Genomic DNA, 19,520 nt, shown 5'->3' with positions numbered 1-19,520 from the left:
GACTGAAAATGCCGGACGGACCCCAACGACTATAATGGGGTCCGTCCAGATTTCTGAATTTTCCCAGGACAAAATAGTGGTGAATGCAGCGGTATTGTACCTTGGAAGTCTGCAACGGAGGCTTCAAACAGAACCTCTAGGGAGATGTAAATGAGCCCCAAATGTTGTAAGAAAGTTATCTCGCACTAGTCTGGAGTTGTCTGTATTCTAGTACAGAGCAGCGCTCACAATTGTTCATGTTGCTACTGGAAACAAGCAAAAAACTTAACAGTAGCCTCAATCTAATAGCCAAACTGATACAACACTGCAGTGGAGGGGCTTTCTTATGTCATATGACGACAGCTATAAAGAGGAGACTTCCTGGAATGCAGACTATGAAGATAAATGAGTCGGTAAGGGATGAAGGTTTCAGCACAGAAGCCTGCAGACATTTGAGTAGAGCAAACCTGGTATATAACCGATGCTGGAGCTGCAGAGCAGCAGGTTATATACAAATGCACTTTACAGGGTATTTCCATCAATAATTGATCGGCTGGGGTCCGCAGCTCCAGACCTCGGCCAATCAGCTGATCGGTGCCCACTGTCAGTGCCACGACACACAGAGGTGCACAGCTGAAGCAAATTGCTCTGACCTGTGTGTTGGCTGGCACTACTATTTAAAGGTGCAGCTGTCATTGATTTTAATGTGAACTGCACCTGTAGTTACCAGCGTCTGTGACTACACCGATGTCAGAGCGCTTCTGCTCTATACCCTGTATGTTGTGGCTGACAGCCGGCACCTGATCAGTAGATTAGCCAGGGTCCTGCATGGTAGATCCCAGCCAAGCAATTATTCATTATCTATCACGAGGACAGGTCATCTCTAGTATTTATCTGGAAAGCCTCTAACTATTTCCTGAATGCATCATGCAAATAAACATCATTCAGTCTTGAAGGACATATAAAAAGGGCTTGGGAGCCAAGTCCGCTCCATACCCAGTGGCTATCAGCTGAGTTGGCTCAGATTGTGGAGTCAATCATTAATCGCTTGTCTGAAGAGCCAGCCCATCCCGTGTCACATCACGCCCCTTCCAACATAATCTTGGGGTGCCAATGGCTTAGCATGGCAGCCTGGAGTCTAGTAAATGAGCCTATGGCTGCCACGCATGTTAGTAGAGCTTAATAGGCAACATTGAAAATCACTATATAGTGCAATACTGAAGTATTGCAGTATATAGTACAAGTGATTGCAAGTTCAGTCCCCATATAGGAACTAAAGAAAAAATGTAGAAAAACGTGTAGCATTTTTAAAACTATAAATAGCTCGTAAAAAGTCTTAATTTATTACAATAATCACACTATTTATCCTGTCCAGTAAAGACAGGGGAAAAAGGAAAGAATACTGTATTATTGTTTTCAGCCCTGCTACCCAAAAAATTGAAAAAGTGATCAAAATGATGTATGTACCACAAAATGGAACTAATAAAAACTACAGCACATACCCCAAAAAATATGCCAGCGCAAAAAATTTAAATCAATGAAAAAAGTTATGGGTTTCAAAATATAGTGGTGGAAAGCAAGTTTTATTTATCAAAAAAAAAAAAAGTTCTTTACTTTTTAAAAGGTAGTAAAACATGAAAAAACTATATGAATTTGATATCACCACAAACATACTAAGAATAAGTTAACATTTTTTACTGAACTGTGAACGCGGCTAAACCAAATACCTCCACCCCCAAGAAAAAAAAAATTACACAATTCAATTTTTTTTTCATTCTACTCCACCCAATAAATTTTAAGCTTAATACATTATATGGCACCTTAATGGTGTATATGTATGCGTGTGTGTATATATATTATATAAATACACCTCGCCAAGCAGAAAACTAAAAAAGAAATTAAAAATCTCTGGTCTTGCGAGGATTTTTATGTGGACAGAATTAGAAAGTGAAAATGCACCTTATGACAAGAACTGTGTATTCTAACCCTAAAGGCTTCATTGTAAAAAAAAAAAAAAATGACAATGTGCACAATGATTTCAGTAAACATTTGAAAAAAAAGGTAAAAAATGTTTTTCCAACTTACATGGCTTATTTTTTTCAGAATTTCAATTTCAGTTTCAACTGAAGCGGACTGATCCTGCGGAAAGAGAGATTAATTGAACCTGACCTAATTAATGCAACTTATCCCAAGAAAACCCCAGTAACCCTTCATCTAGTTGGCCAGGACATACAATGAAGTACAGAGACTACTACTGCAGTAGAGGGCTTACATTCCAGCCTCTACAACTGAAGGTTACCAACTCCTATCACACTTATTACTGGCTCTTCTGTACTTCAATCATTTGTATGGAATTGTAAAACTGTGGAAAAAAAACAAAACTGCATAGGACATTTCCGGAACACCAAATCAGGTAGTCTATCAATTTGTATCAAAGAACAAGCGCCAAGACTAGGCCAAATATTACTGCATCACACATGGATACTGGACAAGGAGCTCAGTGTACTGAAGTCTAGGGGAGTCAGAAAGAAAAGCCGAGAGGAAAGAATACAAAAGCAGCCCCAGAGTTCGATTCTAAACAATAGACTATCCTGATGACATCTCATTATGGGAATCCAGCTTAATCAGGCATTTCCTGTTTAGGTAAAGCCATACGTAGTGCACAGGTTTTAGCCCATGTGATGCCAAGACCTTTTTACCTCAAATTAGTTCAGTTCTGCAATGTTGGTTTATATTCACAGTCTGCACAAAGCCGCAGTGACTGCCATTATAACTTTTGAGATAGCTTTCCATATAAAGATTATTAGTCACAAAGATGCTCATGTCTTGTGAATCCTGGCCAAACAACTGAACCAATCAGCACAATTCCCCCGCCATCAGCAATGTGTAAGTAAGTGCTGTGATTGGATCGAGTGCCAGCCAGTCACAGCCGGCGCTCGATCATTCACAGCCTCAGTGAATGACATCACTGAATGGCTGTGATTGGTGTATTGAGTGCCGGCTGTGATTGGCTGGCGCTCGATCCAATCACAGCGCTTACTTACACAGCGCTGATGGTGGGGAAATTCAAAGCCAAGCAGGGAGAGGACAACGGGGAGAATTCTCAAGCAGCTTACTGCCCGGCTGTGGAAACCATTGCGCCGGGACCACAGACCCCAGCTGTGAGGCGAGTATTGTATTTGTTTTTTTTACCTAGTATATAGTATATAGCTATTTACGAGTGATTTTTGTCTCGGACCTATGGTCCAAGATAGAAAAGTTGTGACATATCCTGCTTTTAGGCGATTCTTATATAGCCCCTTAAGGACGCTGACTTTTTTTCTGTATTTTTGGTTTTTCTTCCCCACCTGCTGGGGGATACTCTTGGGGTTTCAGCACGGGGAGGAGCACTCTGCAGTTGTTATTTTCTCGAGCCCTAGCATATTACAGCTCATAGAGGTAACCGCCTGGGAACTCTACGGACTTTGTTGCGGATTACCAGCCTGCTAACCTCTTACTTGGCTGCACTCACGTGAAACTACCCGTGGGCCGAGAATCTCGGAGGCCTCTGCCTGGTGGATCTGGAGGCAGGACAGACACAAGGATACTCCAGTATATGGCTAAGTCTTTAATGACACTGCTGATTCCTCTTTTTTCTGGCACTGTGGAGAACAGACACATTGCCCCCCTTTTCCCCATGGATATTTTAGAAGTTACTGGGCTTCCCCAATTATACAACTATACTGTGGCGATACTACTACTGATATACAACAAGAGGCTCATATCACTGGCATTACTACTAGATCCTTGTAATTGCTGTGCTGCGACTGCCACCTGGAGATCCTTCCTAACATAGCAGTCTCTGAGCTAAACTTCTGTTAAAGGGCTCTCAGTCATGTCCAGATGGTGGTATGTTGTTGCTGCCAGGTGGACATTATGGACTGCATGCCACTATCTGATTTTTCTATGAGTTTATGATGTGGTGAAAGCTACATTTTTTCTCTAAGGATGCCTTATGATATAACAGCTGCAGCATGGCACTACTTTTGCTTCAGTTACATTTCCTTTTGGCCTTGTGTGCCTTTTTCAGCTTGCATGGCTCCTACCGTGTTTCCCCGATAAGCCCTACCCTCATTTTTTTTGGGGGGGAGGTGTGGGGTTAGGGAGGGCGGCTTAAAATATAAGCCCTCCCTCAAAAGTAAGCCCTAGCTACACTACATGTATAAAAAAAAAAAAAAAACAATACTCACCTAGCAGCCAGTGTTTGGGTCCCTCGTGCTGGGCTACGGCGCTGCTGCAGGCTTTCGTGTCATCCAGGAAGAACTGCTCTGTCAGTGTACTGGAAGACACGGAAGCCTTCAGCAGCAACAGAGACCAGCACGAGGGACCCGAACGCCGGCTGCTAGGTAATTATAATACACCCACCGAAAATAAGACACAAAAACTTATATAAAGGCAGTATCTTATTTTTGGGGAAACACGGTAATTAACAGAGTAAGCTCACTAATAAGCTACAGAAGTTTACACAGTCCACTATTATGGTGGATTCACTGATTCTCAGTGGTCTTTCTCTGGAACCGCTACATTAGCTACATCTTCATCACCTGGTCCAACTACTACGGATGTAAATAAGGCAATAACAGAGTGTCTGTCTGCACTCATGGAGAAGATAGATGCTTTGCAGTCCAATTTCAGCCAGCTGCGAGCAGATGTGCAAAATCTGCGGGAGCGCACTACTATGGTGGAGACCCAAGTTTCTGATCTAGAGGTCTTGGTCACACCTTGTAGAGCTCAGATACAGGCACTTGAGTCCAGTTCTTATGCTCAGCAACAAAAACTCCAGGAGTTAGAAAATCGCTCTTACAGATGCAACCTCAGATGGATAGGACTACAGGAGAGTTGAACTGTCGAGATAGATATAAACTGCTCAAACCGAATTGTTGGTTGGCAACCATGTGTGAAGATCTCTTCAGACTACTCATTAGAAGTGCTGAGGAAGCCACAATAATTTAAGGAAGAAAAATGTTTCTTGCGTTCTAAGCAGCCTATCACCGCCATGCTGTACCTGGCTAAGGCGAAGGTTACCAAAGATAACCGGACTCATTTCTTTGACAAGTGGGAAGATGTTGCTGGCTGGAGCGTCAATAGATTTATATGCCAGAAATGTAATACTGCTTTATTGGAAGCATCCTGAACAACCTACGAGAACTGCCTGGATACGTGAAGTGAACAGTAATGTATTTATGTATACATGCCTCAAACATGTCCCGATAAATTTGATAAGGTTCGGGGCTGTTAAGCTTATTGTTGTAATGCATTACGAAGTGCACCTTAGTCTGGCTTCTTTGTCAGGGAAAGAAGATGAAGAAGCCAGTTTCAGGCTTCTTAGCAACTTTTTGGGCAGCGATGTCCACCGTAGCCAGCCGTGTGACGTCACACTTTAGCCCGCAGTTTCCCCTCACACTGCCGCTTCCGGTTGGAGTGGCTTGTGCTTTTGCGGGTTAGTGCCAGAGTGCATTCTTTTAGTTCTGCACCCAGCGATAGCCACCTCCAATGAAGGCTGTGGAGATCAGCTTACATCAGACGTCTCCTCTCCTCAGGGGGGGGGGGGGTGCAAACTGGGACAACACCACTATACAGGACTTTTCTGGAAGGCATCCCCCTGTTGACAAACAGGGTTCCTCGTATTCATGGTGAGTGCCTGCAGTGCACCAGCAGGTGATATATATTATATATACTGCCCTGTTTTACACATAAAATTGGGATACTTTGTGATTACTAGTTGAGGTGGTGTGTTTTCTACCTCACATTCAACAACACAGCTTCCATTTGTTCTGCTGTGCATAGAGTTTTTGCGCACCGCTCCCATCCGAAATACTCACTTCCTGGCTAATTGTGAAAGGATTTGAAGCAATACATCATAGCAGATTTAGCAATTTATATTTATGTTGCTCAAAGATTGTAATAACATTGCTTGTACCATTTTCTTCTTTATGCCATATTTGGCTGGATGATTTAACATGATCTAGGTCTAAGAACCAAAAAAGTAAAAAAAAAAAGTTACATGTACACAATATTCCGTACTCATTGTACATACGTTATGACAAGTTAAATGGTCACTAAATTTTCTACAAACCTGTGCTTATGTGATAGCCAATGGGGTAACAAAAGTACCACTTTATTTACCTAGTGATATTTTTGTGCTGAAAAAAAAAATCACCCTAAAGTGCTGACCACTAGGTGTCTCCATTCCTACAGACTCTGTTCACTGCCTGTTGTCAAGTGAAGTCTGTCTCTATTAATAAAGATAAGATGGGGTGTTGTCCGATGCTGCCCATAGAGTTCTACAGAGAGGAGAAGGGCATGAAAAGGAGGAAGACAGAAGCTGAAAATCACACAGACATCTAGCCTACTCAGTACTTTTCTAATGTCCTCCATGCTGCTCTTATCTGTGCGTGGACTACAGAGAATTAGAGAGCAGAATCTGTTTTCTCCTTGTGCAGCGTATTGCAGTCTCCAACCAACCAGCTCAGGGATGACTGAAAATCAGAAATACAGTCTGTAGAGGGGAAAACATGCTATCTACAGTTCATATAATGACCATACAAAGGTTTTGCTGTGGCAACCTATCATGTATATTCATGAGATAGTGGCTATCCTAATTACCAGATGAAATAATACAACCATACGTAAAACTATACATTTTTACGAAAAAAAAAGCTTACTTACGAGGCATGAGGAACTTAAAGAGAACTTTCTTTTATTTATAACTTTAACAGCAACCTTTTTGCACGTCGATTTTTCAAATGCCAGTTTGACTTCTCCACAAGCTCCACTGCAATAACAAAAGATATGTTTATGTAAGTGTGATAAAAGCCTTCATTAACATTGAAAGAGTAGCACTGCACTCATCCATCTTGACCACCACTTAAAGGGGTTTGCCCACAACTTAATATTGCTTAACAACCCTTCTGTCCTTCCTGGCTGCTGCTGACCAGGACCTGTGACTGCTGCAGCCAATCACTGGCTATAGAAGGTCAATGCTGTGGCCAGTGATTGGCTGCAGCAGTCACAGGTCCTGGTTAACAACAACCAGGAAGCAGAGTGGTTGTGAAACAGTTTTAAGTTTGGGGTAAATCCCTTTAAAAAGTGATTGTTTGGCCTAAACTTTTCTCTGCTGTATCTCATGTCTTTGCAGGAAGTCACGTCAGTGACATAGAGATACATACTTGCTGCTTCCAGCTCTATTTTAGGCTGTATTTCAACGAGAACTGCGATCCTGGTCTTACTTTAAAACCAGGAAGCTATAAAACAAGACCGAGGATCGTATTTGCAACTCTCATTGCCAATAGTGTCCCAACAGACTTTCTCTCAGCCTAGATCGCAGCTTGAACATTGGGTTTAAAACAAGACCAGGAACGCTGTGATCTGGCTTGAGATAGAGATGTTTGAAGTGGAAGCTGCATATACTTACAGCAATCCCTTCAAGTCAGCATGGTGGAGAGGGCCAGCAGGGTACGTGCTGACAGGCTGCAAGGAGGAGAGGGATAGAGCCTTATGCTGCACCTGTATAATAGTAGATGACCCCAAGACGAATCGGTAATTTGGACTTTTGTACCAGTTATTACACCACTCTCCCCTTAATCAGCAAGCATACTTGCTCTCCGTCACATATTGGGAGGTTTTTTTTTTCTTCTCAAAAAGTGTGTGATAAGATGAGCACCCGCCCATCGGATGAACAGATGACTCCACAACTCTGACATTTTCAAGTATCTGGTTTGCGGCATCAAACAAGTTGTACACACACACACACACACACACACACACACACACACATTAATAAAGTTAACATATTTCACACTGCCCCCCCCTCCCTCCCCGTCTAGAACTGGACTTTAGCAAAAATTTACTGACTGTTAACTTTTTCTAATTGATAGAAAAGAGTTCCATCAGCCACAAAACACATTCTCCCATTGACTGTTACCATAAATTATTGAATTCAAACAATGCCATAAAAAATTATTTACTGTACATCTCAATATTTGTGTGCTTTCAGATGGGTGTAATATGCAAAACATCCAAAAATTTCTACAGCAAAAGGGCCAAAAACTCATTTATTAAAAAAGATGACAACTCAAAATGTAATGTTCTGAAATCCCCAAAACATAACATCCATTAACAAACCAGAGCAGCGTTCTCCCCATAGGGCGTTTCAGAGAAGGCCCACTGATTTTATAGGCCATCATGTCTTGCGTCATTTTACCTATGGTGGAGCTGCCAGTTTTTCCCCTGCAGATTATAGCCAATAACAGAGTGTTTTTCAGGAAATGCCTTTTTTTGGGGGGGGGGGGGGGGGGGGAGGAGATAGCTCAAAAATTTACAATTCCATTAACTTAGCCAAAAATATCACAATTATCACTAAAAATAATCATGTCCACAATCAGCACACACTGATTTCCTGACACTTAGCAATGTAATTGTGCATTTACAGCGTTTATTAGGCTCCCATAGAGAACAATAGGGCTCTAACACTTGTAATACGTGGTAAAATATAACATGCTGCGTTTTTTACAGGCGTATTATACGTAATGTATATACGCAAATGTGAATGGATCAATGAAAATCAACGTACTCTCATTGGATCCATTCATTGCCTATTATGTGCACATAATACACAATTAAATTACGCTAGTATGAGCCGGCCCTAAGGGTATCTTTAAACAGAGCAATTATTGTTCAGATAATCACTCAGAAAAGAAAGTTTTAAGCAATAGTCATTGTTCACTAGTTGTTTGCTGAGATATTCACTGAGATGGCCTCTATGAAAATTTGTCGGCAAGTCACTTAAATATCAACAACTGTGACTTTACACCAGACCACTTTCGAACCAGAGACTATTTTTTTTGGTAGGCTGATACTAAATGACTAGAGACTGATCCTGCCAGTAGTCATTTATTACCCTGAATGATTATAACTTAAAGGGGTTTTGTCATTAAAAAAAAAAAAAATAATTATCTAAACTTCCCTATCCCTTCCCTGTCAGTCTCCTTATCACATCTTCTCCTGGTTTAGCTTCTCCAGTGCCCCAGGTCAGCTCACTGCAGGCTGGGCCCAGCTTGTTATGAGGGCTGCTCATCACAAACTCCTTCCTGCTGGGTCAGTGAAGGTCACATCCCTGTGCTGTAGCTTCACTGCCTAGGAAGGAATTGTAATTATTTCAGAGACAGCACGCATGAGCAATCTCTGAAGATGATAGGCAGTCCTCCTGCTGGCCTGTGAGCTGTGACTTAATATACATTGGCAGACTGCCAACCTAATGTAGTAACCTCACAGGAAGGAGCAGAATCAGGCAGCTGGAGCTGAAGTGAGCCCCCAGACTGCAGGAGAAGATAAGGGAGGTGAAGATCTGGTAAGTAGACTGATGGGGAGGAATAGATAAGTAGAGCATTTTTCTTTTTTAGTGACAGAACCCCTTTAAATTTGCTGTTTCACGTGATTATTCGGATGATAGTCATCCCATGTGAAAGTACTTTTGAGCCCAACCTTACAGCTAGCTGCCTTTTGGTAATGACAGGTGTTGTAATGAATTACAGTATTGTGATTTTTTTACCTACCTCCCAATAGTTTTTGACATGATGTACTTTTGTCTAAACTCTATTGGATAAATGGACTGATCGTCTGTCAACAAATCTGTAAATAGAAAAACTGGAAACAATTCCAAACAATAATGTATTTTGTAGTAAACATGTAAACAGATTAAATTAAAGCAGCACATGGTTTAGGCCCTGCATCATGGATCCACTTAGAACAGAAACCACGACAGGCTGGCGGATCAGATACCAATGACTTGGAATGCCAGCATATCAGTAAACTCACCTCAGGCTCACAATGTAAGCCTACAAAGAAGCTAAGAGAAATAGCAGTGCTGTGTTACATAAGACAAACTCCCCAAATATTAATGACTGGGGCTGGTTTCACACGGACGAGGAAAATCGCATGAGATTTGTGCATTGTGAGACTCACAGATATGAAGCCCATTCTTTTGAATGGGTTTATACACATGAGCGGTTTTCACCCGCATAGCACCATGATGTGATGTAGGAAAAAGATTGCAGCATGTTCTATATTTTTGCAATATTGCCCATTGCCTCCAATGAGGGCGGCGGCGGCAGCATTGCTGGCCCCGTTGAAAACAATGGAGGAATAATGCGATTCCCATCCGCGGCTGTGACAGCCACACGCCAGGGGATTCCTTTGGCCCTACAGGGATGCAACTATGTGAGGCTGTATCCATTATAACCATACCAAAATAATTTCTCTTAGGTTTTTGCTTTGCTGCATTCAAAAGCCCACACGATTTAATATTTCCATCAATGATGCTGTGTGAAAGCTTTTTTTTTTGCGTAACAAGCTGTCAATTTTTTGGGTATTATTTTGGAATATGTATAACTTTTTTGATTACTTTTTGATAATGCAAAATTAACTAAACTATCATTTTCGCTGCTTTTTCTCCTTACAGAGTTTGCCATGTGACATTAAAATGTGTGCAATCTATTCTCCTGGTCATTACGGATGCAGTGAAACAAAACATGTATTTTTCTTAGATTTTATTTTACTTGTTGAATATTTTTATATTCTTTTTTAACCTTTTCATTATGCCTCTGTAGGGGTCTTGAGTCTGTGATCACGTAGATAATACACTGCAGTACTTTTTCATTAGGACAATATCAGCCATTGCAGACATTGAGGCCACTTTTAGACCTTCAGTTGCCTTGGCAGTAGAACTCCAAGGCTCAGCCTCATATTTCCGACTTGTATTGCGGCAGATCCACGTTGGAAAAATCCATCGTGGATCTGGCAAATAAGAGTAGACAAGAGATTAAACTGGTAGTGATCCCGATAAAATCTACTTATTTCCTAAAAGGGATTTTTCATCTTTGGCTTGTGCTGCCATATTGTGGTACAACGGGACACATTTTAGGAGAAAAAAATTTAGATTCAGATTCAAGTTTCTTAAATATTAGTACATGAGGTGAAGTAAAAGCAAAATGTTTTATTGCTTTACTTTTAGTCCAAAGCAACGTAGTTTGTATTTTGAAATAAGAACCATATAATTAATGTTATAATAGGTTGTGCAGTGCCCGGCATCGGATCCCTTTTGTTAGCTATTAGAACTACAATTTGCTGTAAGAAAGAAGGTTAGGAGTACTTAACTGGTGGACATTGGTCTAAATCTGAACTATGGCCACTAGCTGCTAAGATGAGGAGGGAAGCTGTGTTATCCTTCAGCTGTGAGGCTGCACAGCCTCTGAACTCACCTAGGAGGCGCTGTCTGAGCACTGAGTGCACAGGCTACATGGTCGAGTCAGAGGGATGGCTAGGACCAAAGCTCTTCCCTCTCCTCTGAGGTGCGAGTGGTGATTGGTGCAGCAGGCTTCCCTTTGCTCTTCTACTCCACCAATCAAATCCTGCAGACCGACACGTAGAGGAAGTGCTGATCAGCTGAGCCCCGATCCATTCCAGAGCGCAGCAATACTGCTGTACTTACACTGTTTGACTCTGTTAACCTCATGGGGCAGAGAGGGCACAGTTCTGGAGTGGAGATGTACACAGTCATTTGCTCCAGGGCAGTTGCATGATAGATCAAAGTGAGGATTTCATGTAATATATACATATTATTTATATATAATGCAAAGCTTCTATGTGGGTTCTGCTAACTGAAAGATTAACGTCATCCATCATGCAGCAGCTCCAGAGCGAATTACTCCACGATAGATAGAGGTTTGTTTTTTTAAGCAGAAGATCAAATAGCGATAATTAGGCACATTCATCGCAGTGGCAACGCTTATTTTAATGTCCATGTGGAGATAAGACCATTGTGTCTACAGCCATAATCTACTGAGTAACCGTGTTTGGTCCTTGAGTTATGCAATACATGTACCCCCCCCCCCCCCCCCCAAAAAAAAAAATTGTACTACTAAAACCTACCTAGGTGAGTTTTTCACAGCATAATATGTGGGAGAAATAGTGCAAAAGATTTGGTGCAATACGGAATTACAGAAGCTTTCACTAGTAGACATATGGGGCCAGGTTTGTTTTCTTACATGGTTCTATGGTCACACACGATATCATTATTGTACCAGTATAGGAGTACCTTTATTTGTTGGTAATGAAATTGCAATTTCAGCATTATTCATTAAGGGCAATGTCTTCCGACGTCCAATTAACTCAGCATTTAAAAACGTTCCATTGCCACTCAAATCTTCGATATAGGCCACAGGAGAAGGACCGGGTCCAACTTCCTACAGTGACAAGGGAATGGAAATAAATTAGAATAATCATCATCACCACAACAGTTTGATTTTCTGATATCCCACAATTTGTTTTTTGTACACTACATTTTAAAAAATGAAAAAAACTTTAAAGAGGTTGTTTTACCACAAGGTACAGTTTGCAACGCCTGTATTTGCCCTCAGGCAGCGAACGTCACTAGTGACGTAGCGTTCACTGTCTGGGCGGAAACGGCAAAAACGCACTGCTGTGGATTACGTGACCAGCGTTAGAATCAAAGAAACAAAGCAAAATGAAAAATCAGGATACATGAAGGAATCAGTGACAGCGAGGAGTAAGTTACTTTAATATAGCGTTTTTTAATGGCAAAACCCCTTTAAGGCTGAAAAATAGAAGTCAGCCAATTGTGTGGCAGCAGCTCCGTGAATAAAAGCATTACATGCCAGCAGAAAGGTTTACAAAGTTGAATGGGGATGAAATGTTTAAGCTTGTTCACACAGCGGATTATGTGGCACATTTAATGTAAAATTTGCAGTTTCTTGCGCCACCCAAGACCTTCAATGGGAATCCAGCTGTATCAGATGATCAAGTGTTACTTAGCAGATGAACGTGTATAATTACTCACCCTAAAAATCCGAAAATGCTTCTTGCTGTATGTTTTATATCTCTCCATCTGGTTGATTATAGGCCTATCGAAGGTATAATCGCAGAGCTTATCCCTCCCAAATATATATTCATCATTCACGCAGTCTGTCCAAAACAAAACACATTATTAACACTACGACACAAACTCTAGACAAGGTTAGTAAAGCAACGGAAAGACAGGTTTTCCTTCATGTTAAAGAGATACTTCATAGCCAAATTGATTATAATATAGCCAAATTACTTTTATAAAAGTCTACTATGCAGTTTGCAGTAATATATTTCTATAATCTACGTAAAAAGCCAAAAGAACATGAAACCTCCCAATTTGGTCAAAATATGTTACATCTTCATAGGTAGGCGTGTTAAAATTGTATCTGCTGCTACACATTTCCTCGTAAACTTCAAGAAATGGAAGAATACTTTAGGAGGAATAAGAACAAACATCAGCTTAAAATCTCACTTTTATATTTTGGCGTCTTGTATGTAAATTCAGGGGATTGAATAAATCGGGCGGTGCCAAGGGCTCCCCAAGTCGCTGCATCAGGCCAGGCTCCACTCCTCCTCCACTTAATCACTGCCTTCCTCAGATCCCGATGTCAGCACTTGTAGTGCCGAAATCCCGTGCATGTTCCCCCCTACAGCCCCCTCCGTGTCTTCTGGCACATACACAGTTCAATATATCTGTTTCATCTCCGTGCGGGTGTATACAGAACATGCACCGCAATCCATGGGAAGCGGACAACGCATGCATGGGTTTTCAGCGCTACAAGCACTGACATCAGAATCTGGGGAAGGCGGTGAGCAAGAGGAGACTGGTGGGATGCAGTGACTTGGGGAGGCCTTAGCACAGCCCAATTAACTCAAATTCTGATCCCCCTATCCCCAAGCACTCTGTTTACAGACTTCAGTCAGCCTGTTCATGGGACATCACAGGCTGCGGCAGCCAATCACAGATCTCAGCGATCGACCATCGGGATGTGCAATTGGCTGCAGCCTGTGACGTTCCACTCTAAAGATACCTCTACAGCCTATAAACTGACCCAGTGGGGCAAAGACAGAGGCAGCACTGGAGCTGCCCGCACCCGGACGGGCAAGTATAGGCTGTTTTATTATTTATACACATGTCCATCCTTTAAAAAAAATTTTAAAAAAAACCACAAGAACTTTAAATTTGGTTATTATTTAAGAAGCAAATATATGCATCAAACACTATAGTCTAAGCCAGTAGTTCCCAAAAATGTTCAGCCATGGAGCCCTTTTTGAAGTATAAATTTCAGGTAGAGCCCCAAGAAATGTTTAGTTCCATCTGTCTATGTGGCATATTATACACGATACGTATATGGAAGTCGGAATAATAAGGTATGTATATTAATAAAGGAAACAATGGTAAAAACAAGAACTGGATACAATATTCTTTAAATCTACAAAATGATATAACAACTAGTTAAGATATTGAAACCTCTTACAATGTTACATGAACACCCAAAGTGAATGTGAACAATGTGTCTGCTTTTTGCGGCAGAGTTTGTCAATGTCTGCTGTCACAGAAGTCAGTTGAAAACACATATTGTTGCCGCCCCCGTAGCGATAGGGTCCCCCCATTGCCGCCCCCGTAGCGATAGGGTCCCCCCATTGCCGCCCCCGTAGCGATAGGGTCCCCCCATTGCCGCCCCCGTAGCGATAGGGTCCCCCCATTGCCGCCCCCGTAGCGATAGGGTCCCCCCATTGCCGCCCCCGTAGCGATAGGGTCCCCCCATTGCCGCCCCCGTAGCGATAGGGTCCCCCCATTGCCGCCCCCGTAGCGATAGGGTCCCCCCATTGCCGCCCCCGTAGCGATAGGGTCCCCCCATTGCCGGCCACTGCCTGTTAAGTGAAGGCCATCTCTGGTAACAAAGACAATAGGAAGCGAAGGAGGGCGAGGACTCATGCTGTCTCTAGAAGTCTATGGAGAGGGAGAAGAGGGAAGGAGAAGGGAGACGCGCACACAGACATAGCTGATGAAGGTAATAGTGACTAATGTACTGGCTCACACCTACTGGAATCGCATCTACAATGCTCAGTAGTGCTGTACAGTCGTAAATGATTACATATATACACACATACGCGTGTGTTTTTCACGCTACAGAGAGAAGAATCTGCCGTTTTCTCCATATGCCAGTATTTCGCAATTCCAGTCCTCAAGAGCCCACAGGTCATGTTTTCAGGATTTCCTCAGTGTTGCACAGGTGATGTAATTATTGTCAGTCCTCACACATTGCCACAGGTGTTGTTACCATAGGATATCCTGAAAACATGACCTGTTGGGGTGTTTTGAGAACCGGAGTTGGAAAACACTACCATATGCAGTATATAGAAGACATAGCAGCAGTCTCCTCCCACCACCTCAGAGAGATCTCAGAATTAGATATAAAGTGTGCAGAAAGGGAAAATAGTGCTAAATGCAATATAAAGTCATATAATGACAAGATATATAGTGTTATTCCTCATGTACACAAACACGACAGCTAAATATGAAAAACCATTTAAAGACTTGGATATATTTTAAGAGGGTTGTTTCACCAAAGCAGATACCAGGAAAGCAACCCCAAAGTGTTGTGAATTGTGGGCAGCAGGGAACAGGCATGAGCATCTTCACTTCAATGGGATAGCCTTTAGCTAGCGGAATTCAAGCGCTCTGGTATCTCCAGCAGTCCCATAGAAGTGCATGGAGGAGAGGAGTGCATGTGCGCCCTCAGATATCTGTAGTTTGGGAGCCGCAAAGCTACATTCTCAATATTGAGATGGGGAAGACAACCCGTAAATAGCTGGCTGCACAAACAGCAGAAAAATGATGCTGCATTTCTGCGTAAATACCCCGTACAAAAGTCCACATTGAGATCCACACATAATTTTATAGCAGATCTCATTCACTTCATTAAAGGGATTGCAATCTGCAGTGAAATATGGCAACAAGAAGAACATTCTGCGGATCTGAAAATGCGCAACATGACTCGAATCCTCATCGCATCTGTTACTCTGTGAGTGAATGGCATTTTTTTGAAACCCCATTCACTAACATGGCACTGTACTTAATTGTGGAAATTCAGTGTGGATTCCGCTACCCAAATTTCACAACTTGTACATAATGCATGAAACTGGCTTAAGCCAAAACCCCGTGTGTAAAAGTGTAATGGGAGGATGTATAGTTTAGCTTCCACTAAGAAATTCTCATGTAAAATACTTTGTGTGACAGTGTCCCCGGAGCCCACACTCATTTACCCCAATGTACAGACAGCCTGGTTCTACATCACGAGGTATAGATCCATACCGTGGTTCACGAATCCTCTTCCAAGTGCCCAGAGTCGACCCCACGGATTTGAACTCTTCTCATCCACTTCTTCTGGAATCGATGCAAGATCTTGCGTTGGTAAAGTTTCTAAAGAGCTCAGAGTCCCAGAACCGGAGGAGGAGGACTGGCTGGCCGAGTGAGGGGCACTAGAAGACGAGCTGGAGGTGCCTTGAGACGGCTGAGATTGCTGGGATTCACCCATTGTGTTTCAGGATCTAGAAGGTCTAAACAATAAAAAAATAAATGTATAAAGCAGAAAGCCGCCGTCTGCTGATATATACAGTGAGCATATGGCGCCGACATATACTACCATGTACAATGCAGCGGTATATTACGCTCATTCCATCTTTTTTTATTTTATTTAAACAAACACACAGACTCGAGTCACATTATTATGACCACCAGCGAATATCCAAAGTAGCCAAATTGTGCCGCACAGACAGCGGCTATACAGGCTGGGAGCGATCCAGTAAGATGCTGGTAGGTTGTCCCAGGTAACTGCAGCCATGCTGACTGCACTGCATCCCACAGTTGTTGGAGGGTGTGTGAATGGGGGGATCCATAGAGTGAACATGACGATCAGGGTGGTCCCACAGATGCTCAACTAGGTTCAATTCTGGGGAATTAAGGGGCCAGGGAAGTACTTGGAAGTCTTGGTTGTGCTCTTCCAGCCACCGTCAGACATTTCCAGCTGTGTGACATGTTACATTGTCTTGCTAGAAGAGCCCCTCTGCCCCAGGGAAGACACACAGCATGTATGGATGTATGTGATCTGCAAGGCTGGACTCATAGCCAGACTGCACCTTTGTAGTCTACATTTACCTCTGACAGTAATGGCAGGGGGTTCAGCTATTCCCAATAGTGCCCACTCACAATGCAGTATCAGAGCAACACGCGAACAGCTTACAACCTGACGGATTTGAGATATTCTGCCACCCCCGTACATTAAATATCGATATTTGCAGATGATACAAAACGATGTAAAGTAATTAACACAAGAGGACAGAACGTGGCTGCACATAGTTCTGGATGAGTTCGGGGATTCAGCAGAAAAGTGGTAAATGAGGGCTAACGCTGATAAATGTAGGGTTATACACATGGGCAGGAGAAATCCATGTCACCATTACACACTAAATCAGAAACTGCTGGTGAGCACTGGCATGGGGAAGGACTTGGGGGTTTTAGTTAATGTAAAATACATTTTGTAAATTTACCAAGAGCACCCAGTGTCAGGCAGCTGCCGCCAAAGCAAACAGGATCATGGGGTGCATCAGAAGAGGTCTACAGGCACATGATGAGAACATTGTTCTTCCTCTTTACAAATCACTGGTCAGACCACACATGGAATATTGTGGACAGTTGTGGGCACCGGAACTCACGAAGGACATATCAGAGCTTGAGCGGGTACAAAGGCGGGCAATAAAGTAATAAATAGAATGGGCGGACTACAAACCCAGAGAGGTTATCAAAATTGGGATTATATAATTTAGAAAAAAAGACAGCTGAGGGGCGACCTAACAGCTAGTGTTTCCCTGAAAATAAGACCCTGTCATATTCATTTTTACCTCAAAAGAGGCACGGGGTGTTATTATTGGGGGATGTCTTATAGTCACCTAGCAGGTGCTGTTCGGGTCCCTCCCGCTGGGCTGCAGCACTCTGGCAGTCTTCCATGCAGTCACCGCCAACAGAGCATTTCTTGCTGCTGACATGGCTTACATACCCCGCCTCCAGCAAGAGATTGCTCTGATTGGCTGAGGCGGCGATCCTGAACCAAACAAAGCCAGCGCTTGATGAACCAATCACAGGCATTCAAGCCCCGTCACCAACAAGAGATGCTCCGTCGGCATTAAGGACTACATGGAAGCCTGGCGGAGTGCCACAACCCAGACGACGCCTGCTAGGCGGGTATTGCTTTTTTCCCCCCATGTAGTGTAGCTAGGGCTCATTTTGGGGGTACGGATTATTTCAAGTTGTTCCCCCAAAATTCTGTACAAACGGTAAGAAGAGTTTTTAGGGAAAGCTGAACTTTCTGATAGAAGGGTTTCCCAGAACTTGGATACAGATGAGTTATCCTCAGGAGAAGTCGTGAATATCAGATCTGGGGGGGGGTCCGACTCCTGGCACGCTCACCAGTTGGCTGTTGGAAGTAATTGCAATGCTTGGCTATGTGCTGCGACCTCTTTATTGTAAAACAGACAGAGCACCACACATTGCTTAGTGGCGGTGTCTGGTATTGCAGTTCAGTTCCATTTACATGAATGGTACTTAGCAATTTTCCCAAAAGCATGCAAGTTCAAGCAACAGGGGGCATGCCCATGTGCAGCCCACCACATTGAGTATGAGGTACCCCAGAAACTGATGTGCCTCAGGCTGATCTCACAAGATCGGATGGGAATTGTGGGATCGGATATCGCCATCTGTGCATACGATACCCGGGCACTGAGATGCCCTGACTTTTGGGGGTCGTCACCTGCTTACATTCTTTCCTCCGCAGGGATGATACACTGTCGTACAGAGCACATCGCACGCATATGCAACTCCCCTCCACGGTCATACGCAGCTCTTCCACTGCGGAAATAAGCTTGCGGAATCCAACCCGCTGGTGCGAGCCCGGCCCTCTACTAGAAGCCTGCCACCGCGCCGGCTTATGGGGCACCAGATGAGAGAACCGTATGACTGGGGGTCCGGTTAGCAGACAACACCCCCCCCCCCCCCCTTGTACGCCACCCTCCCGGGAGTTGTTGTGGAAGATGTCACCACTTAGCTGACATCATGGCATCCAGGAGGGGACCATTACTGCCGCAGCAGGCAGGCGCTGGGAGGGCGGCGGGCTCACGCAGGCGATGGGAGGGCGGCGGGCTCACGCAGGCGATGGGAGGGCGGCGGGCTCACGCAGGCGATGGGAGGGCGGCGGGCTCACGCAGGCGACGGGGCTGTAGCAGACAGCACATAAACAAAACAGTTCCCGTTTCTATCCGTCCCCCATAGAAGACAATGCAAGATAAAATGCGGAGACCGTCCGGCCGTGTGGGGCAGCAGCGAGCACAGAACCGGCGGCGGCTTGTAGCGGCCCCTCTGTGACAAGGACCCCCACCTCCTCCATGACCGCCGAGGCTTTATTTACTCTCTGAAGGCCGAGGGCGCTAAGGGCAGCCGCGGCTATGAGCGCAGTATTACACACAGGCCCGAGGTAGCCGTAAAGCAGGAGGCCGCCCCCGCCTGTGAGGAACCATAAGCGCAGTATTACATACAGGCCCGGGGTAGCCACAGGAGTCTGCTGCAGCCGCCCCCGCCTGTG

At 43.7% G+C, this 19,520-nt stretch overlaps 1 protein-coding gene across 4 annotated transcripts in view; it reads right to left on the bottom strand.

Annotated features, from left to right (window-relative positions):
* The window catches only part of CHEK2 (checkpoint kinase 2), a 37,960-nt gene that overhangs the window by 10,550 nt on the left and 7,890 nt on the right, over positions 1 to 19,520 (bottom strand). For 3 of the 4 annotated variants that reach the window (XM_066603679.1, XM_066603678.1, XM_066603677.1), the window contains exons 2-7: positions 16,202 to 16,446; positions 12,875 to 12,999; positions 12,113 to 12,260; positions 9,573 to 9,663; positions 6,688 to 6,793; positions 2,065 to 2,118 (exon numbers count right to left, since the gene is read on the bottom strand). In XM_066603679.1, coding sequence (XP_066459776.1) covers positions 2,065 to 2,118; positions 6,688 to 6,793; positions 9,573 to 9,663; positions 12,113 to 12,260; positions 12,875 to 12,999; positions 16,202 to 16,424 — 747 coding nt within the window. In that variant the 5' untranslated portion in view covers positions 16,425 to 16,446. The remainder of the gene's footprint in view (positions 1 to 2,064; positions 2,119 to 6,687; positions 6,794 to 9,572; positions 9,664 to 12,112; positions 12,261 to 12,874; positions 13,000 to 16,201; positions 16,447 to 19,520) is intronic. The other variant, XM_066603680.1, reaches the window with a different exon arrangement.

The sequence above is a fragment of the Eleutherodactylus coqui genome, chromosome 5 (assembly GCF_035609145.1).
Source record: "Eleutherodactylus coqui strain aEleCoq1 chromosome 5, aEleCoq1.hap1, whole genome shotgun sequence".
NCBI classification, from domain to species: domain Eukaryota; kingdom Metazoa; phylum Chordata; class Amphibia; order Anura; family Eleutherodactylidae; genus Eleutherodactylus; species Eleutherodactylus coqui.
The sequence above is the reverse complement of the archived record's forward strand: the minus strand, read 5'-3'. Positions and strand labels throughout refer to the sequence as shown.